This window comes from Callospermophilus lateralis, chromosome 10 (genome assembly GCF_048772815.1).
Source record: "Callospermophilus lateralis isolate mCalLat2 chromosome 10, mCalLat2.hap1, whole genome shotgun sequence".
NCBI classification, from domain to species: Eukaryota; Metazoa; Chordata; class Mammalia; order Rodentia; family Sciuridae; genus Callospermophilus; species Callospermophilus lateralis.
This window is the reverse complement of record NC_135314.1, coordinates 76,505,407-76,530,757: the sequence shown is the minus strand read 5'-3', so window position 1 is coordinate 76,530,757 and position 25,351 is coordinate 76,505,407. Positions and strand designations below refer to the sequence as shown.

The following is a 25,351-nucleotide window of genomic DNA, read 5'->3' as shown; positions in this document are numbered from 1 at the left end:
TATCAGGAACTGAGCATTTGAGACCCTGTCTAGCGCTATGAAATTTCCCACCAACCTTTCAGCTACTAAATATTTTAAAGTAAGATAAATTTTAAAGTAAGTTATTTAATATGTGTATACTTCAGAGAAGTATATAATGTCTTTGTTTCCCCTCAAAGAGTCATAGCAAGATTAAGCAGACTAAACATAATTGCTCAATAACATTTGGAAAGCTCAGGGTTTGATTCCAGGATGGAATAAGGTTGCTGTTAGAACTTATTGTTTGATTCTTCCTATTCTCTTTTAAAAATTTATTCCATAATATTTGTTTATTTTAAAATGTTTTTAACTGACAAATAATCGGACACATTTATGGGGTACAGTGTGATGTTCTGATATAGGTATACATTGTGTAATAATTAAATTCTGGTGTAGCATATATTCATCACCTCATACATTTGTAATTCTTTATGATGAGAACATCCAAAACCCTCTCTTCTAGCTATTTTGAAATATACAATATTGTGAAATTTAATCTCCCTACTGTATAGAACACCAGAATTTATTCTTCCTAACTGCAACTTTGTGCTCATTATCAATTTGTGCCTATCCCTCTTCTTCCTTCCCTTCCTCACTACTGGTAACCACTATTCTACTCTCTGCTTATACTATAAGATCAACTTCTTTGGATTCCGAATATGTGTGAAATCATATGGTATTTTTCTTTCTATGTCTAGCTTATTTTACTTATCATAATGTTCTCCAAGTTTATCCATGCTACTAATGTCAGGATCTTCCAATTTATAGTGGAATAGTATTTCACTGTGGATATATATATATATATATATATATATACAAAAATATATAAATATATATATATTTTTTCTCTATCCGGTCATCTGTTGATGGGTACTTTGGTTGATTCCATGTCTTGACTATTGTGAAAAGTGCTGCCATTAAAATGAAAGTGCGTATATCTTTTTGATATGCTGATTTCACTTCCTTTGGATATATACTTAGAAGTGGGATTACTGGCATTCTGCTGTCATGTGTAACTAATTAGAACAAATTTAAAAATTTTTTAAAAAGCAGCGGGATTACTGGGTCATATGGTATTTCTATTTTTAATTTTTTGAGGACCCCCCATGTGGTTTTTCTTACTTACTACATTCATTTACATCCCCACCAACAGTGTATGGGAGATCCCCTTTCTCTACATCCATGCCTGAATTTATTATTGTTAAACATCTTTTGGTAATAAGCATTCTAATTAGGGCAAAGCAATATTTTGCATAAGAACGCAATAGTACAGGGAGTTAAAAGACAAAAAGTAGACAAATAGGATTATAACAGGTTAAAAAAAAAACTTCTACACAGCAAAGGAAACAACAGAGTGAAGAGAAAACTTATAGAATGGGAGAAAATATTTGCAAGTGATGTATCTGAAAAGGGGTTAACCTCCATATTATGTAAGGAACCCAAACAGATCAATAGAAGAAAATGCTAAGTAATCTGATTAAAAATTAGACAATAGACATTTTTCAATAGAAGACAGAAATAGCCAACAGTTTTATATATATATAAAAAGCTCAGTTTCACTACTTATCAGGGAAATGCAAATAAAAACCTGTTATTGTTATTCAGGGAAATGCAAATCAAAACCTTTTTATTATTCAAATAAGATTTCTGCATCTTGGCAGCATCACACTGAAGAGACACCATCCTTTTACCTTTGGGGTACTGGGTGGGGCCGAGCTGAGAGTAATTGAGAAACTCTCTCTCGCAGAGCAAAGCTCTCACTGCTGCTTTCTTACTTCACTCAGGCCATTCTCCACTGTTGTGGCACTGCCTGTCTACTGTCCCCTGGTCACTGTGGGTTCCTCATTCCCTATACTGTTTTAGAACTACCTCATATATCAAATGCCCTTCTCAGATGAAGACTTTTCCCCATGTTAGGTGTGCCAGTCACCTTCACAACTCTCATAAAACTTGTAACTAACTTGTTAGTAAGAGACATATTTCCCTTTTAAAAAATTTTATTTATTATCTATTTATTTCTGGTTTCCTCAGTATATTACAAGCTTTTTGTATAAGTAGGGGTCATGTTTATTCTCTAATGCTGACTTGATCCCTGAGTTGCTAACTATGCAATGCAGGCACTGATTGGATGGTTTCCAAGTGCTTTGAGCTATATTGTTGAGTTACAGCAGTTTTGTTCCATTGAGTTTTCTTATTTCTATAACTTCAGCTTTGATTATGACTCGACCTTGACACCTGTGGCAACTTCTTTCCTGAGGCGCTGCATGTTGGGAACTGGTTTATCTTCTTAGAACTCATGGAACACAATCAATTGTTACTGCTCCTATAAACGTTCCATCAGCATTCTGTCTATCTTGATGGCCTGAAAGAGGGGCAGCGTGTTCCATTGGCTTTGGTTCTCAGAGCTGACTGAGGCTTGTGGCCTGGGAGGCAGGATAACAAGGTGAGTCTTATCTAGAACTAGTCTATGGCACAATGATTGGACAGGGAAGCAGCATGTTCAAAAGGGCGTGTTCCCTGCATTTAAATGCATTGTGACATAGTTTGAAGATTCAGCCTCAAAGTAGGAGGAGGTGACAGTTTCAGATTTAGGGCCAGTCAGCATCTGTTTTTCCTTTTGGAGTCTGGAACCATTGTAAATTCTTGAAAGAAGAAAATTGAGTTGGACTTGATATTGAGGAGAGTGTGAAGGTAAGAACAATTTAATTAAGAAAATTCTTTCAAGACAGTTCAAATTAGGGAAAGTGCTGGTGTGGAAAAATGGAGAATCAAGAAATTTTAAAGATGCATGTGCCTATATACACTTTACTGTGACTGAAGCAAAGTGTAAAATGAAGTTCAAGTTTGTTTATCATGACAATGGGTCTTAAAATCTGAGTCACAGATTAAGACTTAGGTATACTTTGGGGGGGGTGGCTTAATATGAAATTCTAATTTAAGTTTTTTTCTCATTATAGTGTTTATCTTATATTGAAGTATCTATTTGATTGAGAGTCTACCAAAAAATTGTTGATCTCTTTCTCTGGACTGTTTTGAGTTATGTCCTCTTTTTGTATATAGGCCTGGTCTGTGGTTTGTATGGCTATAACACCTGGGAATTAACACCTAACACTTGATTTAGATCTTGGAATTTGCCCAATATTATATCTCTAAGTGCTAGAGTTTAAAATCTTTCTCTTTTAAGTAGGGAGTGAGTGTGTGTGTGTGTGTGTGTGTGTGTGTGTGTGTGTGTGTGAGAGAGAGAGAGAGAGAGAGAGAGAGAAGGGAGGGAGAGAGAGAGAGGGAGGAATGAAGAGGGACATGGGTGGTCAGCAAAGGGGCCAATGAGGATATTAGGAATTTTTTTCTTGTCTTCATTCCAGAGGATGATGTTTGGTATTATAGGAGGGACAGGTTTCTTTTGATGGGGGAGGAGTATGATTTTTAGGATGAGCCACATCTAGAGGCTCATCATATTAAGCCACTAGCCCCAAAAAAGTACATCTAAGTCTTAATCAGTGACTCATATTTTAAGACACATTGTCATGATAAACAAACTTGAACTTCATTTTACACTTTGCTTCAGTCACAGTAGTGACTGAATGAATCTTTCAGGTAGAATCAGACAGGAAGGGTGCTGAAAAAACTCCTTTCTGTTTCCTACCCTTACTGTTTTCCCCAGGGTTTCTGCTGGCTGCTTGGCAGGTTTGGGTAAATAAAGAAATTGTGTTTTTTTTTTTTTTTCCCCCAAAGAGAATGTGCCTACAGTGGATTTAGATCTTGTCAAACTCTCCTACTGTACTTAATTTTTACAAGGACTAAGATGGACTTGTAGTTGATATAAACAAGGAACAAGATTGATGGGCAGTGGTTTCTAAAAGATAAGAGTGAAGTGATGTTCGAGGATGTGGGCAATTTTTTCTTTCTACGATGAATGTGCAGTAAAATGAATGCCATTTTCATTGCAAGGAATAACTGGATCTGTGTTGGATCCCTTAGTTGGGTGAATATAGCAAACCTGTTGGGACTTTGACTTTGAGCCTTTTAAACATAGAAAGATTGGGACCACCATATTGTTTCAGTTTAAAAGGCCTAAGATACAAAAGTCCTATAACTGAAGTAGGAAGGACTCATTTTTTTGCCCCATCTGAATCACTTCACAGCTTTCTTTAAAAACTGTCAGCCACTTCCCATGGCCTCCTTGTCACATTCCAGTGGGTGTGCTGACAGATGTTGGTCCTTTCAGTCTGTGGGGCAGCAGACATCTTATAGATGGTCATGGAGTTGGGTATGGAGATATTGGCATAGAGCTGCACATTCATCAAGAGTCCTGGTTTCCTGCTTTCTATGACATAGGTGGCATGTTTTACTTGTATGTTCAAAATATTTACAAAGTAATTCTAAACATTTAAAGGCAACAATTTTTATAACCCTGTTTGGCATTTTCTTTCATTTTTTAATATACTGGGGAGCCTCAGGGGAAAAAATGTGATTCAGTCATCTAACTTCACAGGGTCCCCAATTATTGGTTATACAGACTCTCATAATACGGTCAAAGAGGCTAATGAGAGGGGACTGATCTTCTGTAACTAATCACACAAAGAATCCATTAAAGTCAGAGCTGGTTTCCTGAGAAGGTGTAACAGGGCCCACCCTGTTTGGGCTATTGGAGAGGATTTCCTTGAGCATATGAGAAGTGAGCTGAGTTTGGGGCAAGGAAGAGTTAAAGTTAGGCCAAGGTAAACGTCTCATGATTAATTAGTTTTTAGGGAAATAGACTGATTCTGGGAAGACTTTCATATTTTGGTTTTGGGTAACTGCATGGAAGCAGTGTTGTTGTTGTTTTTAGTTGTATTTGGACATTTATTTATTTATATGTGGTGCTGAGGAGCAAACCCAGGGCCTCGCACATGGGAGACGAGCGCTCTTCCACTGAGCCACAACCTCAGCTCCGGAAGCAGTGTTGTTAACCAAAAGAAGTAACTGGCCAAAAGTTCCTTTCTTGCAGTGGGTGGGTAGATAAGACGATTAGTTCAATCTGGAGTATGCTGAGTATGAGATGGCCTTTGGGACATCAGAGTAGAGATGTCGTGTAAATAATTGATCTTGTATTATAAGAACAGAGTTACTCTTGTTCACTTAGAACTTTATAGTATACAACACTACCCAGGTCCAATGGGAACTAGAAAGAATAGATTTATAGTCCCTGCTTTCAATAAGTTTATTCTCTAATTACAGTAAAGAAGATCACTATAGAATAGCCAAGTAACTCTCTAAGGCAATAGCAGATGAAATGTTATAGGAAGCACATGAATCATTGTCAGAGAAATGTTGGGAAGCCTCTTGCTTTTCTGTATTAGTACACAAGTAGATTTGTTCATTTTGTATTTCCTTTGTTTTACTCTAGTAGTTTGAGGTGGGCTGAGGATAGCACAAGCTTATTTGTTAGTTTTGTATGTAATTTGCTTTGGAGTAGCTCATTTTAATTTTATGAGGTGGGTTAAGCTATTTGTCCCATTTAACAGAAAAAGAAACTGAGGCACTAAAAAGTTTAAGTAATTTGACAAAAAACCATGTATCTCATAAATGAGATAGTTCATATTTGAATTTACTCAGTCTGAATCTAAAACATCTGCCCTTCATTTTTTATACTATTCTTTTATTCTATCCTTTTTATCACCCATCATTTAAGTTATTTGAAAATGGTATTTTAAGAACTGAACAGTTATTTAATTTTTATGCTAATTTTTGACATTTATGTTGTTCTAATTTGGTTGTTGTAGTTCCAAGTGTATCTGCAGGCTAAATTCCTACAAGTGTTTCCTGTACTAAGGAAAATTTTTAAAGCTCTTCAATCATTTAAAATTCTATTCCAGAAAAGTTAAAGGACATTTTTCAATTTGCAGGGAAATAGTTTTCAGCCTCATATGGTTGCTTAGACTAAAACAAACAGGCGCATTCTGTAACACTATGATAAAATGGTGATTAGGATAATGAATCAGATAGTGTTAGAGCAGGAACTCCCAATATCGATGTGGTCTGCCTCCTTCGTTTATTAAGAACTAAGGCTCAGTGAAGTTAAGTAACATGCCTCAAACCACAACAAAAGTGTCAGAACAAAAATCTGTTCTTACCACTGTGTGGTGTATAGAATCTGACTCTTAGATGGCTTAGATGATTCAAGAGTGCACTGCAATGACCAACTGGGGTCTTGGTTGGAGATTTGAGATTTGTAGTATAAGGATAAGATTCATGGTTTCCCTCAAAGCTTCCCGTTATATTAGAGGATAGTGGAAATGACCCAAGGGGTTGTCTCTTCATGATTCTGTTGATAGTATAATATGTTTTTTAAACAAAGGATTGCTTTCATAATTGAAAATGCACAAAATTCAAGACTGGTTTTCTGTAGTACTAATCAAATACAGAGACTACTTCTGTTTATCAGTCAGAGGTGATTATGATGTGACAATACTATAAACAAAATTCAGTATACTTCTGGCCAGGCAGAGCTAAGCTGTTTTAAAAATAAACCTCAAAATTTCAATAGCTTATGCACGTAGAACATTGCTTTTTGCAAAATCTGGAGGAGGTTGGTTGCCAGTCCTGTCTGTTGTACAAATGCCATGCCCAGGTGCAAAGGCAAGAGTAGAGAAAGAGAAATTACATGCACTTTACTGACACAGCCTGTAAGTGATGTGCACCAATTCCACCCTCGGAAGCCAGAACTAAAACCATGGTTCCAATCCAACTGGAGGAGAGGCTGAGAAAGTGTGGGGAAGAGCATTAGCAATCTCTAATAGACATTGGCGGTCTCCTTCACACACTGGATTCTTGATATTTTGAAACCTTGAATCTTCAAAAAAAATTGTTGGTAGTTTCATATCATTTCAAATTTTAAACAAAAAGATCATAGTTTCATATTACTTTCCTTTAAATAAGCTTAAAGAGGGCGACTGTATGATGAAGTTCATACTAACTTTTTAAGAAATCCTTTTGAACTCTGTGTTAAAAACAACAAAACATTTGCTTAATAGTTGTGAGATCTGGGTAAGTCATTTAACTTCTGTAAACCTGTATCTCAACTGAAAATGGTATAATTCCTCATTTGTGAGTATGTCTCAAAAAGTAAGTTTGAGATGGCATGTAAAATACTTAACATGGTGTCTTAAGATGCATGATTGCCGCAGTCTGGCTGGGCACAATTCAGGAGCCACTTGTCAAAAGAAACGAACTTTATTTTTAGAACACACACACCACACCACACAGCTCTTCAGGAAAACCTTCAGAGCCCAACTGCCACCACCGGCTTCCCACAAGCCTCTCAACCTCCCCCACCCCTCCTGCTCTTGAGGCCCCCAATGAGCAGCTCCATGGTCTGAAAGGGCGGGGAAACAACCCAATGAGCATCACGGCAGAGGAGCCAATCAGTTGGCAGCTAGAAGTTTGCTGGGGCTGCTATGAGCCAATCATCAGCTGGAAGCTGGAAGTTTGCTGGCAGCTGGAAGTTTGCTGGGGCCCCTTCGGCTGTGGCTCTCAACACATGATAACTGTTCAGTGAATGCAAACATTGGTTTTCTTTTATTGGTATTGTTGTCTTTGTAGTGGCTCTACTATGCACCCATGATCATCAGAAGTCAGTATACTCTATGGGGACAAAAGATGTTTTGGCCAGAAATGAAATGTCTGTCTTCTGGATATTCTTATCTTTGTAGGTCATGGGGAGTTTCAGAGGTCATGCCCTCCCTGGAACCTTCTTCTTTGTCATGGGCCTTTGGTGGAGTACAAAGACTATTCTGAAGTATGTCTGCAAAAAGCACAAGCGGACCTGCTACCTTAGTTCCAAAGCATTATTCCATCGAGTAGAAATTTTGGAGGGAGTTGTAATAGTCGCCATGGCTTTTACTGGTGAGTGGACCATTTCTGTTTTATTTTCTCCTTCTGAGTATTTTCATATGCAAAGAGAAGCAAAATTACAAAATCAATAAAATGAATTTGTATTAAAAGATCTCAATACGTATTCTGATTATAGTGTCTATCTTATATAATTTGTTAGATAGGTAATACTTCATGTTCACACAAAGCCCTAGTCCTTAATGAATTAGCCTTAGTAGTTAATTTACTTACCCGGTCAAGGTGAATTGCCCTTATAGAATGGATTGGAACCTCTGAAATAATTGTTATGAATTGTTCAGATTCTTGAGGAAAAAAAAAAAAAAACCCTAACAGGACTGATACCGAATAATACCAAACCCTAACAAATGATACCAAAATAATCAAGTGATCATGGGAAATTTTCAGTAATAAATTGTTGCCAATAGGCTGTAGAAAGGAGTCAGGGCTGAGGAAGACCTTGCTTCACACATTCATCCTTTTTTCTGTTTTTCTGAATTGGAGAAGGTTAAGGCAGGTAGCTTCTTAAGGACCTCCCATTGCCTTTGAGGATTCTGTGAAGCATTCTATGTTTCTGGAGTTCCACTGCAGTCTCTCCTCTGTAAAAGGTAAAGCCTCCCATTAGATTTTTTCATGATTTATTTATGACACACCAGGTATTTGCTATGGCCATCAAATCGAAGTGCAACTATTTCCAAAGAGATTAACAAATAAAGCAGCATCATTGAGAAAGTGAAACTTACGCATAACTGACTTAGATCATACTCTCTGTCTGGGCCTTCTCAGTTATCCTTAATTAGGAGAAAAGCTGAATTCTTTAGCATTTTTACTGGGAATCAAGGACAACTCCCTATTTTGTGGCAACTACTCAAAGATTCAGTATCCAGGAAGGAAGTAATTAGCCTTTATAATATTGGCCTTGAAAATATGAACTCCCAAATCATTCAGGATTTACTTTAGTCATTAGATTGGAATAGGTAGTTGAACTAAAATCATCAGCATTGACTATATGAAATAGCTGTTTGATTCATATGGCTTTCTTTTATGAAAAGTGGTCCAAATCAGCATTTGAACCTGTAAAATAAGGGTAAAGCATCAGTGCTAGGCTGTTAGGAAATAGCTCCAAGAGAAGAATTAATGATGTAAGGAAGTCAGTAGATTGGAATAGTCATTGCACACGTCCTCTTGCCTCTTCATGCATGCTGGGGAAAATTATGGAAAGGGTTGCTAAAACTGCTGTTTCTCTACAGGCATGGCTGGGGAACAGTTTATTCCTGGAGGGCCCTACCTGACCTTATATAAAGAAGGCCAGTGGAACCAACTCCTCGGCTGGCATCACTTCACCATGTATTTCTTTTTTGGGATGCTGGGTGTGGCTAACATCTTATGTTTCACCATCGGTTCACTTCCAGTCTCCTTAACCAAGTTAATGTTGTCAAATGCCTTATTTGTGGAGGGTAAGTATTTTATTGATTATTTTTCTGTCCTTTTCTCTATTAGTGGGTGTTTGTTTGGCCCTTTATAACGATGTAGATGTATCTTTGCTGTCTTGTTGTTGCTGTGATTGGGGGAGCTGTAATGAGATATTTGATGTCCTAGGTAGGGTGCCAAAGACCTTCCCTCCTGACCTGTTTAGTAGAATTGGGCAAGCACAGTTGTCCAAGTGTGCTTTATTCACATTTCACATCTGTCTTAAAAGAATCACCTGTAATGATTCCTTACAGGTTGTCCTGTAGATCTTTATTTCCACTGAATTCTGAAAACTGAATTCAGAGTCATGGTATATGAATATCCCAAAATAGGTCAATCACTCAAAGCAGAAAGGCTTCCACTGTCTACTAATCAGCTTTTAAAATACTGATAAAGTAAACCTATGCTCTAATATGATAAGTAGAGTTAAAAAAATTCAGTTACATAAAAATTTGAGGTCCTAATTTTGAGAGGTTCATGAAAAATAATAGGCTTTGTTCAATTGTTTTCCTGTGTGTGTGAGAGGGGGTAGAGAGTAAAAGCAAGTGTGTACTGATTTATTTTCGTTTATTACATATAAAAGAAATAGATTGATTATGGAACTACAAAAGCCCCAAATGCCTCCCTTTCCTCCCTCATATGAAGATAAGAACTTCTGCCTAATCCTCTGAGAATAGAGCTGAATGAAAGATGGGTGCCAACAACCAGAAGCGTGGTTCTTGTTCTCTCCAGGTGTTTTGAATGAACATCTTTTCCATTTTATCTAAAGTAAAATGATTAGGATGGAGCTGGAATCTGTCCGTGGAATAAAAAAAGAAATGCAGTTAGGTAAACTTGTCATACTTGGAAGGTCGACCCTTGTGATTTATGGATATGTTTCTTTCTTCCCTGAGCTGGTTCCTCAGAGCAAGACGTCAGCTTCAGCCTGCTCTTCTCTGTAGTCACCTTAATTACAGCTCTCTGCCCTATCAGATTTATTATTCACCATCTTGTATAGATGGTGATTTAAAATATAGTTAGTGGAGAATGTCATGGTGTGTTAGAAGACAGAGTAAAGGTTGGAGAAGGGAAAATATTAGATTCTGAGGAGGCAGCGATGACTCCAAAAATGCAAGAATGCATTCTGGTGAGCAGCAGTGGGGACATGATTTTTGGACAATTGTGTGTGTATGGAAACTTCTGTGGGCAGAGAGAGGGAGTGAGACAAGCAGTGGGCAGCATTTGGTTCCATTGACAAAAACAAACTGTTTCCCTCCCTCAATTAGCTTTCATCTTCTACAACCACACTCATGGCCGGGAAATGCTGGACATCTTTGTGCACCAGCTACTGTTCTTGGCCATCTTTTTGACAGCCCTGGTGGCCTTCATGGAGTTCCTCATACGGAACAATGTACTTCTGGAACTCCTGCGGTCAAGCCTCATCCTGCTACAGGGGAGCTGGTTCTGGCAGGTGAGTAGGGGTCTCCAGCTAATCTTCCCATCATCTCTACCTGTAGTTTCTGTTCTTATTTGATAGGGCAATTTGCTCTAGGCTCCAGAAATTTCCCTCCAGTGTGTTGTCTGTAGGGAGAATGTGGGCCTCTTGAGAAGTGATGTTCTTCAAATACTCAGTGTCTCTGTTGGGGTCATTGTCAGAGCAACTGGGCAGCAATCTAGGTGTGTAATTCTTCCTCACACGCCTGAATATGTGAGAACTCTGCACTGATGCTGTTAGTCAGAAGCACATCATGATGCTAAAACTACTTAAAGCCTAATGGGTAATAAGCTTGAGAAATACATGGGAGGAAGGAAAGAGGAAACTAATATTTATTTATTGAGAAACAATTATATGTTGGCCATGGTGCTGGATTTTTATGCACACGTGATTTTATTCTGTCTTTACAACAATCTGGAAGTTAGGTACTATCATTTCTAATTTACTGACAGGAAGATTCAGAGAGACTAAGTTACTTTCTCAAGCTCACACTATAAAAGGAGTGAGGATTTGAATCTGGATTTGTCTGACAACAACAAATTCCAGGCTTTTTCCACTTTATGATGTCAACTCCATAATCATGGTGTATTGTTGAAAATATAAATTCAGGTCAGTGGATATATATTTTATAAAGTCTCATAAATCATTATCTAATACACAAATGTAGATGTAAAGAAAGTCTGGGATGGAAAAAGAATGTGGTTTAATTAGGGAAACCTTCTTAGAAGAGATATTTAGTTACTAGAGAGCAGAAGACTTGGCATGATGAAGTTATTTCAGAGATCTGTGTGTCATATAACAAATAATAAGACAGCATTGGGAGGTGAGGAAAGGAGAATTATGATGGTCAAAACAGGGTAGGAAAGATGTGGCATTTCAATATGTCAGGGAGGGGCTAGGGCTGTAGCTCAGTGGTAAAGTGCCTACCTAACATGTGTGAGGCACTAGGTTCAAGCCTCAGCACCACACTACAATCAATCAATCAATAAATAAATTTATTGAGTGCATTTACAACTAAAAAAAATTAAAAATAAATATGTCATGGAGTAGAAAGGCTGTTGTTGGAGCAAGGAGTGAATACATTAAAGGGTCATTTTGAAAAAGTATTAGAAAAAAGTACAAATACCCTATAATGTGATGAAGGTGATAACTGGTAATTTAACCAGTTATTATACAGAAGTTATGTGTTAGATTATTTAAGAACTAAGGCTGTTAAATATAAGCTGCGTGTTAGTTTTCTAGTGGGAACACTCATTGAATAAATAGAATGTTATGTAAAACATTTTTTAATAAGATAACTTCTACTTAAGAAGACACAATGTATGACCGAGTTTATCTTATCTGCTCCAGACATATAACAATGACAGATAAAACATTTTGAAATCCTAGAAAATAAAAAGGAAAAGAAAAATTTTTAAAGAAAGAAAAATAAATAATAAAGTAAAAAAAAAAAAAAAAAACATTAGACTACGCTTAAGCAAAATAAACACAGGAAAAGAATCTTGGGGGCCAGATGCAGAACAAAAATGCACAGCAGAAATAGAGCTGAGCTACCGGTGCATGTTGGTTCTAGGTCCAGAGCAGACAGTTATGAATTGTTGTTGTGGGATGGAACCAGACTCTTGGAACTCCTAAATTTTGTCATTTGTATATTTTATTTTCCTATTTTTTTCATCTGATTGATCTCTCACTGTCTTAGAAGTCCGTTTAAAGATATATATGATAATTACGATCTTTTCAATTTCTCATTTTCAGGTTTGCTTCCTTGTCAGGCTATCTTTTATTTCTCTTTTTTTCAGTTGAATGATGATCCTCATTCATTCTCAATCTTTCTTGTTTTAAGATAAATACATTTAAGGCTATAAATTTCCCTCTCGATACTACTATAGCTGCCCTTTTGGGTTATTTTGAATGTTGCCATTTCCACTTACATTCCTATTAACTTATTTTCCTTATGTGTGTACATTTGTGTGTGTGGTGCTGGGGATTGAATCCAGGACATTCATGCATAGTAAGCACGTTCTGACCACTGAATTATACCTTTAGTCCGAGGAGAATACTTTTAAGTTTCCAAATGTATTCTTTTTCTTAATATTGTTCATTTCTAATATAATTGCTCTGTGGTCAGATAACATGTTTTCTTTGAGTCCTGTTGAGATTTTCTTTGGGATATAGCCTGATGTCAGTGGTTGTAAAAAAAAAAACAAAACCAAAAAACAACAAAAAAAAACAAACTCAATGTATTTGAAAAGAAAGTATATCATTTCTTTGTTGAGTTCAGATTCTACATTGTATTAATCAGCTTTCCTTTACTGTAACAAACTGAGATGATCAACCTAAAAAGAGAAAAGGTTTATTTTGACCCATAGTTTCAGAAGTTGAAGTCCATGATCAGTTTGGTCCATGTGGGAAGGCAGCATATCATGGTGGGAACATGTTGGGGAGCAAAGCTACTCACTTCATGATTTGGAAATGAAAGAGAAAAAGAAGAAGAGACCAGACTCCCATAATCTCCCTTGAATATATGCCTCCAGTGATATAAGGGCCTCACACCACAGTTCACATCCTAAAGGCTTCACACCTCCCAGTAGCTCCACCCTGGGAGCAAGTCTTTACCACTCAGACCTTTGGGGGACGTTTAGGATCCAAATGTACACATATATTTACTAGATCAATTTTGTTAAAGAGCTTAATGTTCACATAAATATAGTAAGAACAAAAGGGAACTCCAAAGAGAGTTGAAGGAATGAATTATAAAAATAAGAGTAGAACTAATAAGTGATTCATGAGGAGCATAGAACTTAGTTCTGCTCTTATCTTTATAAGTTAACCACATCATGCAATTTCAGTTAATAATTAATGATTAATTAAGTCTGATGGAGGAAGATGTACTATATCTCAACTGAGAATAAGTTGGCTTAATTTCCCCCTTTTGACAGAGAAATGTTTTCATATTTCTTCAAAAGCTTTTCTAAGGAAGAGCTTTGAGATTAAAAAGACTAGACAAAAATCTATGATTATTTGGAAGTGTTTTCACCTACCAATATGTCTACACCAGTTTCCTGTTAGGCCTGGTGGCCAATCTGAATAATTCTGGAGGCTTAGGGAAAAGTGAAAACACAGTGTGAAAAGGGAAAAATGATATTCCAGTGTAAATACACACACACCAATAAAAATGACAGTTTAGCCAAAGTAACTCTCCCATTCTTAGATTCCTCTAAAACAAAAAATTTCCAGGATGTTTATGGCCAAGACTCTGTTTTAAGCTAAAAATTTTATGTTGGATTTTCTTTTCATCATATATTTCTTCTTACCATTTCTCCAAATATGGCTAATACTAAGAATAAACTAGTATGCAATCAAGTGATTGCATAATATGCAAATGAGTGGGAATTTCCCTCCCAATCTGTGAAAACTGGTTTTCTTCCTGAACCAGTTTACATTTAAAATGTTTTCTCAATAACTTAATCACATTATGCAATTTCAAAAAATAAAATTCTTCAGGTCCCTTCGTTCCATGAGTCATGTTTTCCTCGTGGCTCTGTATGGGAGAATATGTCAACAGCTCACCTTGTGCTTTGCCCCTCCCAATCTCCTTCTCATCCTCCTTAAGCTGAGGTACAGGCAGAGGATGTGGAAACCGTCCCTGTTGTGTCTCTTCTTGTTAGTTTGGACAGTCGTTTCCTCCGTGTCTTCCAGCTCCAATACCACCCTCTCCCCTAACTAAAACCAGCCTTGTTTTGTCTTTAAGACAAAAACTCATTCTATAATGTCAAAAAGACCCAACTAAGCAGTAGCTGTCTGAGGTCTGATACTTCAGATCAAACACTTGTATAGGCTTATAGTGTGGAAATAAATGTTTGGTTAAAAATATTTTTAAAAAAATAGGAAATTTACACTCAACTATAGAATGTTGGTCCCTGACTTATTGCTTATTAGAGAAGTTAGTTATTTATGGTTGAAATTTGATACTAATGAGCTTAAACTAATCAAAAACAGATGTTCAGGAGTGGCATACAAGATATAGCAAAAAAAAATTGCAGGCATTTTTTTTTTCTTAGAATTTCAGGTTAGAAAGCAAATTAGGGCAGCAGATAAAAGTGCAGTCAGTAGGGCTGGGGATGTGGCTCAAGCGGTAGCACGCTCGCCTGGCGTGCGTGCGACCCAGGTTCGATCCTTACCACCACATACAAACAAAGATGTTGTTGTGTCCACCGAAAACTAAAAAATAAATATTAAAAAGTTCTCTCTCTCTCTCTTTTTTTTTAAAAAAAAAAAAAGTACAGTGAGTTGAAGCTGGGGCTGTAACTCAGAGGCAGAGCGCTCGCCTAGCATGTGTGAGGCTCTGGGGTCGATCCTCAGCACCGGATACAAAAATAAATAATAAAAATAAAGGCATGAGATGAAATCTTAGAGTGGTTTTGCTTTGCATTTCTCTAGTTGCTAGTGATGATGAACATTTTTTCATAAAATTTCTTGATTGATTATATATCATCTTCTGTGAAGTATCTGTTCAGGTTCTTGGCCCGTTTATTGATTGGGTTATTTGTTTTTTTGGTGTGCTTAGCTTTTTGGGTTCTTTTTAAAAAATATTTATTTCTTTTTTAGTTTTAGGTGGACACAATATCTTTATTTTACATTTATGTGGTGCTGAGGATTGAACCCAGTGACCCGCACATGCTGGGCGAGAGCTCTACCACTGAGCCACAAACCCAGCCCTTGAGTTCTTTATATACCCTAAAGATTAGTGGTCTATCTTATGTGTGAGGGGTAAAGATTTGCTCCCCTTCTGTAGGCTCTCTATTCATCTCACAGACTGTTTCTTTTGCTGAGAAGAAACTTTTTAGTTTGAGTTCATCCCATTTATTGATTCTTGATTTTAATTCTTGCACCAAAGGAGTCTTATTAAGGAAGTTGGGGCGTAATCCCACATGATGGAGATTAGGGCCTAATTTTTCTTCTATTAGATGCAGAGTCTCTGGTTTTATTCCTAAGTCCTTGATCCATTTTAAGTCACTCCAATCAGAATGGCAGCTATTATGAAGACAAACAACAATAAGTGTTGGTGAGGATGTGGGGAAAAAGGTACACTCATACACTGCTGGTGGGACTGCAAATCAGTGCAGCCAATATGGAAAGCAGTTTGGAGATTTTTTGGAAAACTAGGAATGAACCACCATTTGACCAAGCTATCCCTTTCCTCAGTCTATACCCAAAGGACTTAAAAACAGCATACTATAGGGATACAGCCACATCAATGTTTATAGCAGCACAATTCACAATAGCTAAATTGTGGAACCAAACTAGATGTCCTTCAGTAGATGAATGGATTAAAAAATAGGGCATATATACACAATGGAATATTACTCAGCAATAAAGGAGAAAAAATCATGGTATTTGCAGGTAAATGGATGGCGTTAGAGAAGATAATGCTTAGTGAAGTTAGCCAATCCCCAAAACCAAAAGCCAAATGTTTTCTTTGATATAAGGAGGCTGATTCATAGTGGAGTAGGGAGCGGGGAGCATGGGAAGAATAGAAGAACTCTAGGTAGGGCAGAGGGGTGGAAGGGGAAGAGAGAGGGGACATGGGGTTAGAAATGATGGTGGAATGTGATGGACATTATTATCCAAAGTTCATGTATAAAGACACGAATTGGTGTAAATATATTTTGTATACAACCAGAGTTATGAAAAATTTGCTCTATATGTGTAATAAGAATTGTAATGCATTCCACTGTCATACATAAATAAAAAATTAGTTAAAAAATAAAGGCATGATGTCTATCTACAACTACAAAAAAAATCTAAAAAAAAAGTACAGTGAGTGATTTTTATATTTAAAAGAGTATCTAATGATTTTGTATTGGCAAATATTTTAAACTCACTTATCTTTAATAACTTTTTGGAGCAGATTCTTAAGAATTTTTCTATATACAAGATCATATCATTTGTAATATATGTAGTTTTACTTCTTCCTTTCTAATGAGTATTTTTAATTTTCTTTGCATATTGTTCTGGCTGGAATTTCTAGTACAATGTTGAATAGAAGTGATGAAAGCTGACATCTGTGTGTTGTTCCTGGTCTTAAAGGGAAAACTTTCTTTCACCCTTAAGTATAATGTTATCCATGGGAATTTATTTCTTTTAAAAGCTTTTGGGACTCTAATTCTGAAATAACAGAGTGAACTGCACAATGTACAAACCTAAGACATTTGGAAAGACCACCCATCCCCCGAGAGAATTATTATTCTTATTTTGAAAATTAATTAGTAAATGTCCTTTTAATTTTTGTTTCCAAAAATATGACTTGGTAGATACTGTCTATATGTTACTAAACAGGCAGCTGAGCTTGATGTTTTTTTTTTTTCTGTGACAACTCAGTGAGTTATCTTAGTTAAGCATTTGGAAATGCACATTTTTGAGAATATGTTTGGTTATTTTAATATGTGCAATTTTGTTTTAAATTGCAGATTGGTTTTGTCCTGTATCCCCCCAGTGGAGGTCCTGCATGGGATCTGGTGGATCATGACAACAGTATGTTTCTCACCATATGCTTTTGTTGGCATTATGCATTGGCCTATATCATCATTGGAGTGAATTATGCTTTTGTCACCTGGTAAGTTAGTGAATTTTGTTCATGGACGTTTCCTTTCTTGGTGTATTATCTGATGGTCAACACTTCACAGTGTTCAACTTAAAATTCAAAAGAAGATTTTATTCCGTACCATCCCATAAGACAGGGTAGCATAGCAAAAAAATCATCAAACACAGAAATTGCCACTTAAAGAATACACATGTTTTAAAGTTGGAATAGCTCAGTGGTGTCTCTGCTGTGCCACTGATAGCACTCTTCTGTGCTTACATATCTTTGCATATGCTGTTCCCTCTTCTGAATGGTGTAACCTCATCTGCAGTGAATCCTTCATTTAACCATGCTCACACACTTTAACTATAGCACCTTTTGTTAGTTTTTCATCTCTGTGACCAAATTAGCTGATACCAACAACTTAAAGGAGGAAAGATTTTTTTATAGCTCATGGGTTTCAGAGAATCCAGTCCATGATTGGCCAGCTCCATTGCTCTGGGCCTGAGGTGAGGCAGAAGACTGGTGGAAAGGCACATCAGAAGAAAGCTTCTCAGCTCATGGTGGTGGGAAGCAGAATGAGGGCCAGAGGAAGGGGCCAGAGAGAAAGCAGAATCTTCCAGGATATGCCCCCAGTGACCTACTTCCTCCAACTAGTCCTTTCAGCCATCAATGGATTGATCTACTGATGAAGTCAGAGTTCACATGATTCAATCACTTCCCAAAAGCCCCACCTCTGAACACATGAGACATTCCAGATCCAATCCATAACACACTCGTTAATCTTGGAGCCTTTTTTGTTTGTTTTTAACCAATGTGTATGAGTCCCATTAAATTTCAGTGCTTGGTTAATTTGTCATTGATTCTATATTTCTAAAAGTTGAGTGACACAAGCTTTTTCTTTTTAAATAAGAATTCTGATACAACATTCCATGAACAGGTGAGGAGAAATATAACAGACTGAAAAGAAAGCGTATTCCTCACTCTTGTATCACTTGGTGGTATTACTTCAGGTCAATTGATCCCTAAATCTCAATTTTTTTGTTTACAAAGCAGGGATAATAAGAGTACCTAAATGAGATTGTGTATTTTAATGGCTCAAGACATAATATGAATTCAATAATTGTTGTTGTCTTCTTGCTGTTCTTGATCTTCTCCTCCTTTTCCTTCTCCTCCTCCTTTGGTATTAAAAAAAAAATGAGTGAGGTGTAGACTCTAGACTTGGTTTTTGGGGAATTTTAGTCTTGTAGACGGCACTAAATTAGAGAGATGATGAAAATGCAGTGCAATGAACGGAAATAGAAGAATAAAGTGCTGTTAGAGCTCGGAGCAGGCTACTCACCACCAAAACTTAAGCTGAAGCTGGAAGATGAGCAGGAATTAAAAGTATTTGTCGTGGCTCTTCTCGCCAAGGCAGCTGGTGCCAAGCCACAATTGACTTGGCTGATGCCAATTACGAGGCACCTAATCCTTTGGACTTGAGCACTGATTAAAATGTTCTCTGCCTGCAGTGTTCTAAATCTAGTGTTCAGTATGGTAGCCACTAGCTACTGGTCACATGAAAATGGGATTAGTGCCACATTCATTTTAGTTAATTCTGCCTGGGGTTGTGGCTCAGTGGCAGAGTGTTTACTTTGCATGTGTGAGGCACTGGGTTTGATCCTCAGCACCACATATAAATAAATAAACATAAAGATATTGTGTCCATGTGTAACTAAAACATCTTAACTTTTTAAAATTAATTCAATTATCTATGTGGATAGTGGCTAACACATCTATCAGTTTCTCTAGATTCCTACTATCAGATTTAGCCTAGTGGCTGCTTGTAGGCTCAGTGGTGTCTCAGCCTGTGCTGGAACCAGTTTTCCACTCTCTCTAGACATGAATCCTAGGTAACCCCTCCTGCTCTGTGCTTCTTTGTGCTTTACTGCTGAAGCCACTCTGGCACTGTGGCTCTGAAGAAACTATCCCCTTGCCCAGCTCCCAGATGTCCCATAGGGTTTGGGTCAGACCACTTTGATCTGTACTTTCTTGGGTACTGTGTAATTCTGCTTTCTCATTCACCTAAATATGCGATGAGCTCTTTGTTAAGGCTGGCTCTGCCACTGAGTGAAACTTGACTTCTTCCTCTGTTGTTCTAGGCTGACATCTGGGCCTCATCTCCTTAGGGGCTGGGCAGCCTCCTGGAACAGTGCCAGAGTTCAAGGAAATTCTCTACCTCATGTCAGCTCCTCTCCAGAGCCAAAAGAAGACTACTCTCTCTTCCTGTTTCAAAAATCTTCAGACGCCTAATGAACTTCTTATTCCCTTGCTATTTTCTATAAACCAGAAACTACGTTCTTATTTTTCAACCTCTCCCTTTCCCCACCACATGCTATTCTAATCTTTTGGACCAGACAGTTCCCTCTACCTGGTATATTCACATTAAATGCATATCTCTTCTATGGATGCTTCTGTGATTCCTCTAGCCCTTGCTTGTCTCCCTTTCCTAAGTTTTTTTTTTTTTTTTTTATCAATTTATTCTCCACCAGACATTTTAAAAGTTGAGCTCTATCTGGTGAAGTTGACTACCATGATGCTGATCAGTCAGCTCTCCATCACTGTGACAGAATACCAGAAACAAACAACTTAACAGAAGAAAGATTTATTTCTGCTCAAGGTTTCAGAGATTTCAGTTCATGGGCAGCTGGCTTCATTGCTTTTAGGCCTGAGGTGAGACAGAACATCGTGATGGGGGAGCATGATGAGGGAGCAAAACTGCTAATCTCAGGGCAGCTAGGAAGCAAAGAGAGAGGAAAGGTCAATAGTCCCAATATACCCTTAAAGGGCACATCCCCAATAACCTACTTCCTCCGACTAGACCTGCCTCCTAAATGTTCTACCAACTCCCAATAGTACCATCAGCTGGGGAAAAGCTTTTAACATGAGCTTTGGGGAGACATTTAAGATCCAAATCATAACATTTTTCTCCTGGGCCCCTAAGGCTCATGTCCATCTCACATGCAATATACAGTCACAATATTGCAATATCCATCCATTGCAATACCATCTGCAAGAATCTTCAAAGTCTTAACAGTTCCAGTATTGCTCAAAGGTCTAAATCCAACGTCTCCTCTGAGAAGCCAGGTAAACTCTTAGCGGAGAGTCCCTGTAAATGTCAAAATAAAGTTAGATATATCCAATATATCATGGTACAAAATAAACATTTCCATTCTAAATAGGAGAAATAGAGACTAGAACAAAGGGATGAGACAAAATCAAGACTGAAACCCAAGAGAGCAAATATTAAATTCTGTAGTTCCATGTCCAATATCTGGAGGACATGGTACCATGATGTGAGCTTCAAAAGACTTGGACCCCTATGGCTTTAGTGGCTGCAGCCAACATGACACTATTGTGGGGTAGCTTTGCTTATTGCCTGCAGCCACCCTTGGCAGGTGCTTCACATTCCTGGCATCTCTAACTTCCTGGGGTCTCCAATGCAGCTTCAGCTTCATGCTTATAGCTATATGCATCACCTTCTCAGGGGATACCTGTATGGATTCTGACTCACACTACCTATACTCTCAGGTCTTCTTTGAAATTTTGGTGAAATCCCACAGCTCTTTCTGCATGACTACAAAACCATCATCACATGAATGATGCCAAAGTCTTCTGCTAGCTCAAGCAGTAGCTAGGTCCACTTGGACCATAGCTGCAGTATCCTCGAAATGCCCAGATGGTTGAGCACAGTAAAACAAATCCTGAGGAAACAACTTGCTGTTTGACCCTGTGTATTCATGGGACCCAGATGCTCTCATGCAATGAAAGGCTTACACTTTTAAACCTTTGAACCTGCAACTGGTAGAGTCTCATTGATTCCTGAGGCGCCCTCAAGGCACCTTTCCTATTGTCTCAATGCGAAGTTTTGGCTTCTCTTTGATGGTGCAAATCTCTTTAGCACCTACACCCTCCTTGACCACAACTTTACATACACTACTTTTCTGGCAAACTGCAAGTTTTTCAAAACTTTCTGTTCAGCTTTATATGCTCCCAATTGTCTCTAGAAATCTGACTCAGAGCCTCCATCAGAACCTACGCCACAGTCTGAAGTCTGTGATGCCTTGAAATTTCCTCTGCTATACACACTTGTTCATTACTTTGAAACTCAGAGAAATGTAGACAAGTCCTTTGCCAAAATGTAAGATGAATGGCTAGGAACCAGGTCTTTACCATATGACTTCTTGGGGGATTTTAAAGATCCAAACCACAATAATTCATGTGTGTTTGTTTTATCTGCTAGCTATATTGTATTGTATTGTGGCAAAGACCCTTTTCATATTCCCATACCTCTTTTACACTGACAAATTTTATATATATATATATATATATATATATATATATATATATATATATATAGTAAGTGCTCAATAAACACTTGTTTGCTGTGATCTCAGAACTTCTTAAGTGGAGTCTATATTTGTAAATCATGTTTCATATACTATTTAGTTTGCTCTCATATTGCTATTGGTAAGATAAAAACAAGAGTTCAATTTTTTTCTGAACTATTTGGATTTAAGCTTTAGCAACAACTAAAAATATATTATTAAGATTCATGAGTGTCTTTCAGTGAGGTCACATGAATGGTTAATTTACTCCTGAATTTCAAGGTAAAGATCCTTGAAAATCCACTGGTCAGGGCCTGAGTGATTCAGAAGTTATCCACAAATGATGAAGTGTTAGAACACACATCAGAATTTGTTTGATATAGCACAGAGACCATTACAAAAGCACAACTAGGTTATGAACCCCCAAATCTCTGGAAGATGAACCTATACTCCCAGCTCTTTAGAACAACAGTTTAAATATTGCCTCATTCAATCCTGTGCCTTCACTCTTTATTATGATAGTCTATAGGTGGGAACTATCTGGAATTCTTATTCCATGTTTTACTGTATCTCACATTTAAACACTACTGTTGCACAGAACTGTTTCAGGAGACCCTTTCTATAAGTAGGAGACTATTGCCTATTTACAGATTGGTATTCCAAGCAATGATTCATGTGATCCATTTTGAAGAACAAAATAGAGATACCTGAATTGTGCTTATGATAGTTCCTGGAAATGCACCTATTGTCTCAGCTCGGCAGTTTCATATATAAATTGAAGAAAATATATGAAAGGAAAATGGCATATGTATCCTGACCTTAGTTCCTGGGCTTTGCACCATTTGAGTAACTAGCAATTTTTTATACTTCCTTTTTACTACCCTCTCAATGTGTCCCTGGTGCATTTTTGCATGTGCAAAATCTAGAACTACAGCTGGCAGAAAGAGCCTGATAAAGGTGTCTCACTATGTCTCAGCTTGGTGATGGAGTAACAGCAGATAAAACCAGAGAAGAGTCAAATTATGATGCAATTAAGGTGTAAGAAGCAGCCATGAATTGTTTTACTTTCCACCAGAGTCTTCAGGAATGAAACTACTCAATTAAATAATCCATTTCATTTCCCATATGTTGAAGATGTGCCTGGAGTGTACATCTGGAAATAAGATGTAGTTTTCAAAAAATAAAAAATAAATGACAGAAATCCTCTTCAGCCTTTGACTTGTCAAAGGGAATTGGTCTTTCATGAGAAGGCCAATTGAAAGAGAAGGATTGAAGACAGTGGGAGCAATATCAATAGTCAGTAATCAAGGGTAATGATTTGCAGCAGTTCTTTTAGTTCTTGAGTCAACAGATGTTACTAATATTGCCTAGTTATTGTTGTCTGCTGAGTTGGAAATGACAGAATAATTAGCTTCTATGAGCAGATGAGAGTCATTGATTTATCAAATGTGTGTGGAGCCACTATTACATAACAGACATTGGTTCAGACTCTGGCTAGCATTAGGGGAGCAAACAAGTAAACTGAAGCTTTACTGGGATCCAGAGCACAGGGAAAGGCATGACATATTGATAAGATAGGCCAGAACTTCATCAGAAGAAGGCAGAAAATGTTTCAAGATAAAAATAGACTGTTGGAGTTTTTTCAAATAGAATAATTTTGGTGATTTGGTTTATCAAATTTGTTTGCACATTCTATGTATTTTTGGAAGTTATGTTTTATTGATGTGGTCACAGTGCAATGTTCTTATGATAATCATGCACAGGAAAAGCTTTGCACAGTTCTTATTAATAGTCTTTTGATTACATTAGAGAAGTGAAGAGCCTGTGGGGGCTTTTGCCGCTAAGAAGCTTTAGATCTTCAAGTGTCAAGCATTGAAACTGCTACTCTCCACAAACCCACATTTTAGATTCTCTTAACCTATGGACAAGGTCACAAGGTAAAGAGAACTTCTCTGAACTTAATTCATCATGGACAGGGCATCTCATGCAGTTAAGTGTGGCCTGTGCCCTACATACAAGCACGTCTCTGAAGGGACAAGTAAGGGCTGAATTCTAGCCAGACTTGGCATGGGGCTTGCCTTGGGTGCCAGCCCCAGGGAAGGAGGTGACTTCCTGCTTTTCCTTTACAGGGGAGGACATCTTTTTTTTGCATTCACTGATAGGTGTGGCTTTGATAGAGAAGCTCCACTGATCTGTTTCAGATTCTCTTTTGTTTGTTTTTAAAATGATCAAAGTTATCTTCTGATGCCCAATTAAATAATAGCATACTACATTTGAAAGTCACATTTTATCTTTTTACTTAGAACCTGATTTAATCTACAATCATGCTCATGTAACTCCAAGCCAAATGAAAACAATTTTCCTTTTTGGGATGCTTCCCCTATTCACACAAACAATCTGGAGGTTTATAGGTAAATACTACCCTCAGTTTTCATTTTAAACATCATCTAACAGAGAGGATTTTCTGTTTCCTCAGGTTGGTGAAATCTAGACTTAGGAGGCTCTGCCCCTCAGAAGTTGGACTCCTGAAAAATGTTGAACGAGAACAAGAATCAGAAGAGGAGATGTGATTTTGATGGGCATCTAGTCTATCTAGATAAACCTATTGTCTTTTGCATTGTCTTTGCTCATGGTTTTGTTTTTTGACCTTTTGTTGGAGATCAACAGGCAGAGGATGACTATTGTTTGTATTTCTAATTTAGTTAAAGTATTTGAGTTTAAATGTTTTATTTTAGCTTTGAGAATACTTTGAGTGATAAGTTCATTTTGCACAGAATTATATTCAGGGGCTAGAGTGAATTTTCTCGCATCACGTATCATTTGATGCCCATATTATAAAACATATTTGTTTTATGTGCCTTATAGACAGGCTGAAGGTTCCTGGCCTTGCTACCATTTCTAACTTGTTGAACACAGAATTATAAGTGTTTATCTTGTTGCTGCAATGAGAGAGAAATAAATGCATGTACCTCAAATCCTTGTTTTTGTTATTGAGCTACACCTCACCCTTAGATGATGCACAAGAAGCTGAATGACACAGAAATTCCTTTTGGTGACACAGCTCTCTCTGGAGTACCTGAGTCCTCCCCTGGGAAATGTAGATCAGATGTCCTGTTGAGTTGTGTGATCTTCCCAAGATGAAACCTATGGTCCCCAGTACACGTCGTTGCAAGACCACCAGAGACTGGGAAAGGAGAGTTGTGGTGTTGGCTGTAAGAGTAAAAGGTCATTACACCATAGAAGGGCCACCCTGCACCCCTGGGTTAAAGTAGGTGAGGACTTAAAGCAAGGAAAAGGTTTCATAGAATACCTGGGTCAGAAGTCAGGGTCCTTTCCCAGTTGTGGGCTTCATACCTCTCAGTGGAGAGTCAAGAAATCCTGTTCCTAACTCAATCATTAACCTGCCTCCAGGTATCTAGTAATCGCCATTTCCTCTTTGAAGTGAGGAAATGGAATTGACTGCATCATGGGCCTTTTTCTGGCTGTCACATTGCGTGAATCTCAAAGTGGAAGCATGTGGACAGCTAACTTAACACAATGTCAGTCAGAAAGCCCAGTCTCTGCCATGAG

The 25,351-nt window shown here is 37.6% G+C and overlaps 1 protein-coding gene across 2 annotated transcripts in view; it reads left to right on the top strand.

The window, feature by feature from the left end:
* LOC143408506 (transmembrane protein 45A) overlaps positions 1-24,686 on the top strand; it is a 69,339-nt gene extending 44,653 nt beyond the window's left edge. For both annotated transcript variants that reach the window (XM_076868315.2, XM_076868316.2), the window contains exons 2-6: positions 7,710-7,902; positions 9,138-9,344; positions 10,623-10,807; positions 17,302-17,447; positions 24,258-24,686. In XM_076868315.2, coding sequence (XP_076724430.2) covers positions 7,713-7,902; positions 9,138-9,344; positions 10,623-10,807; positions 17,302-17,447; positions 24,258-24,351 — 822 coding nt within the window. In that variant the 5' untranslated portion in view covers positions 7,710-7,712 and the 3' untranslated portion in view covers positions 24,352-24,686. The remainder of the gene's footprint in view (positions 1-7,709; positions 7,903-9,137; positions 9,345-10,622; positions 10,808-17,301; positions 17,448-24,257) is intronic.
* Positions 24,687-25,351: the final 665 nt, after the last annotated feature.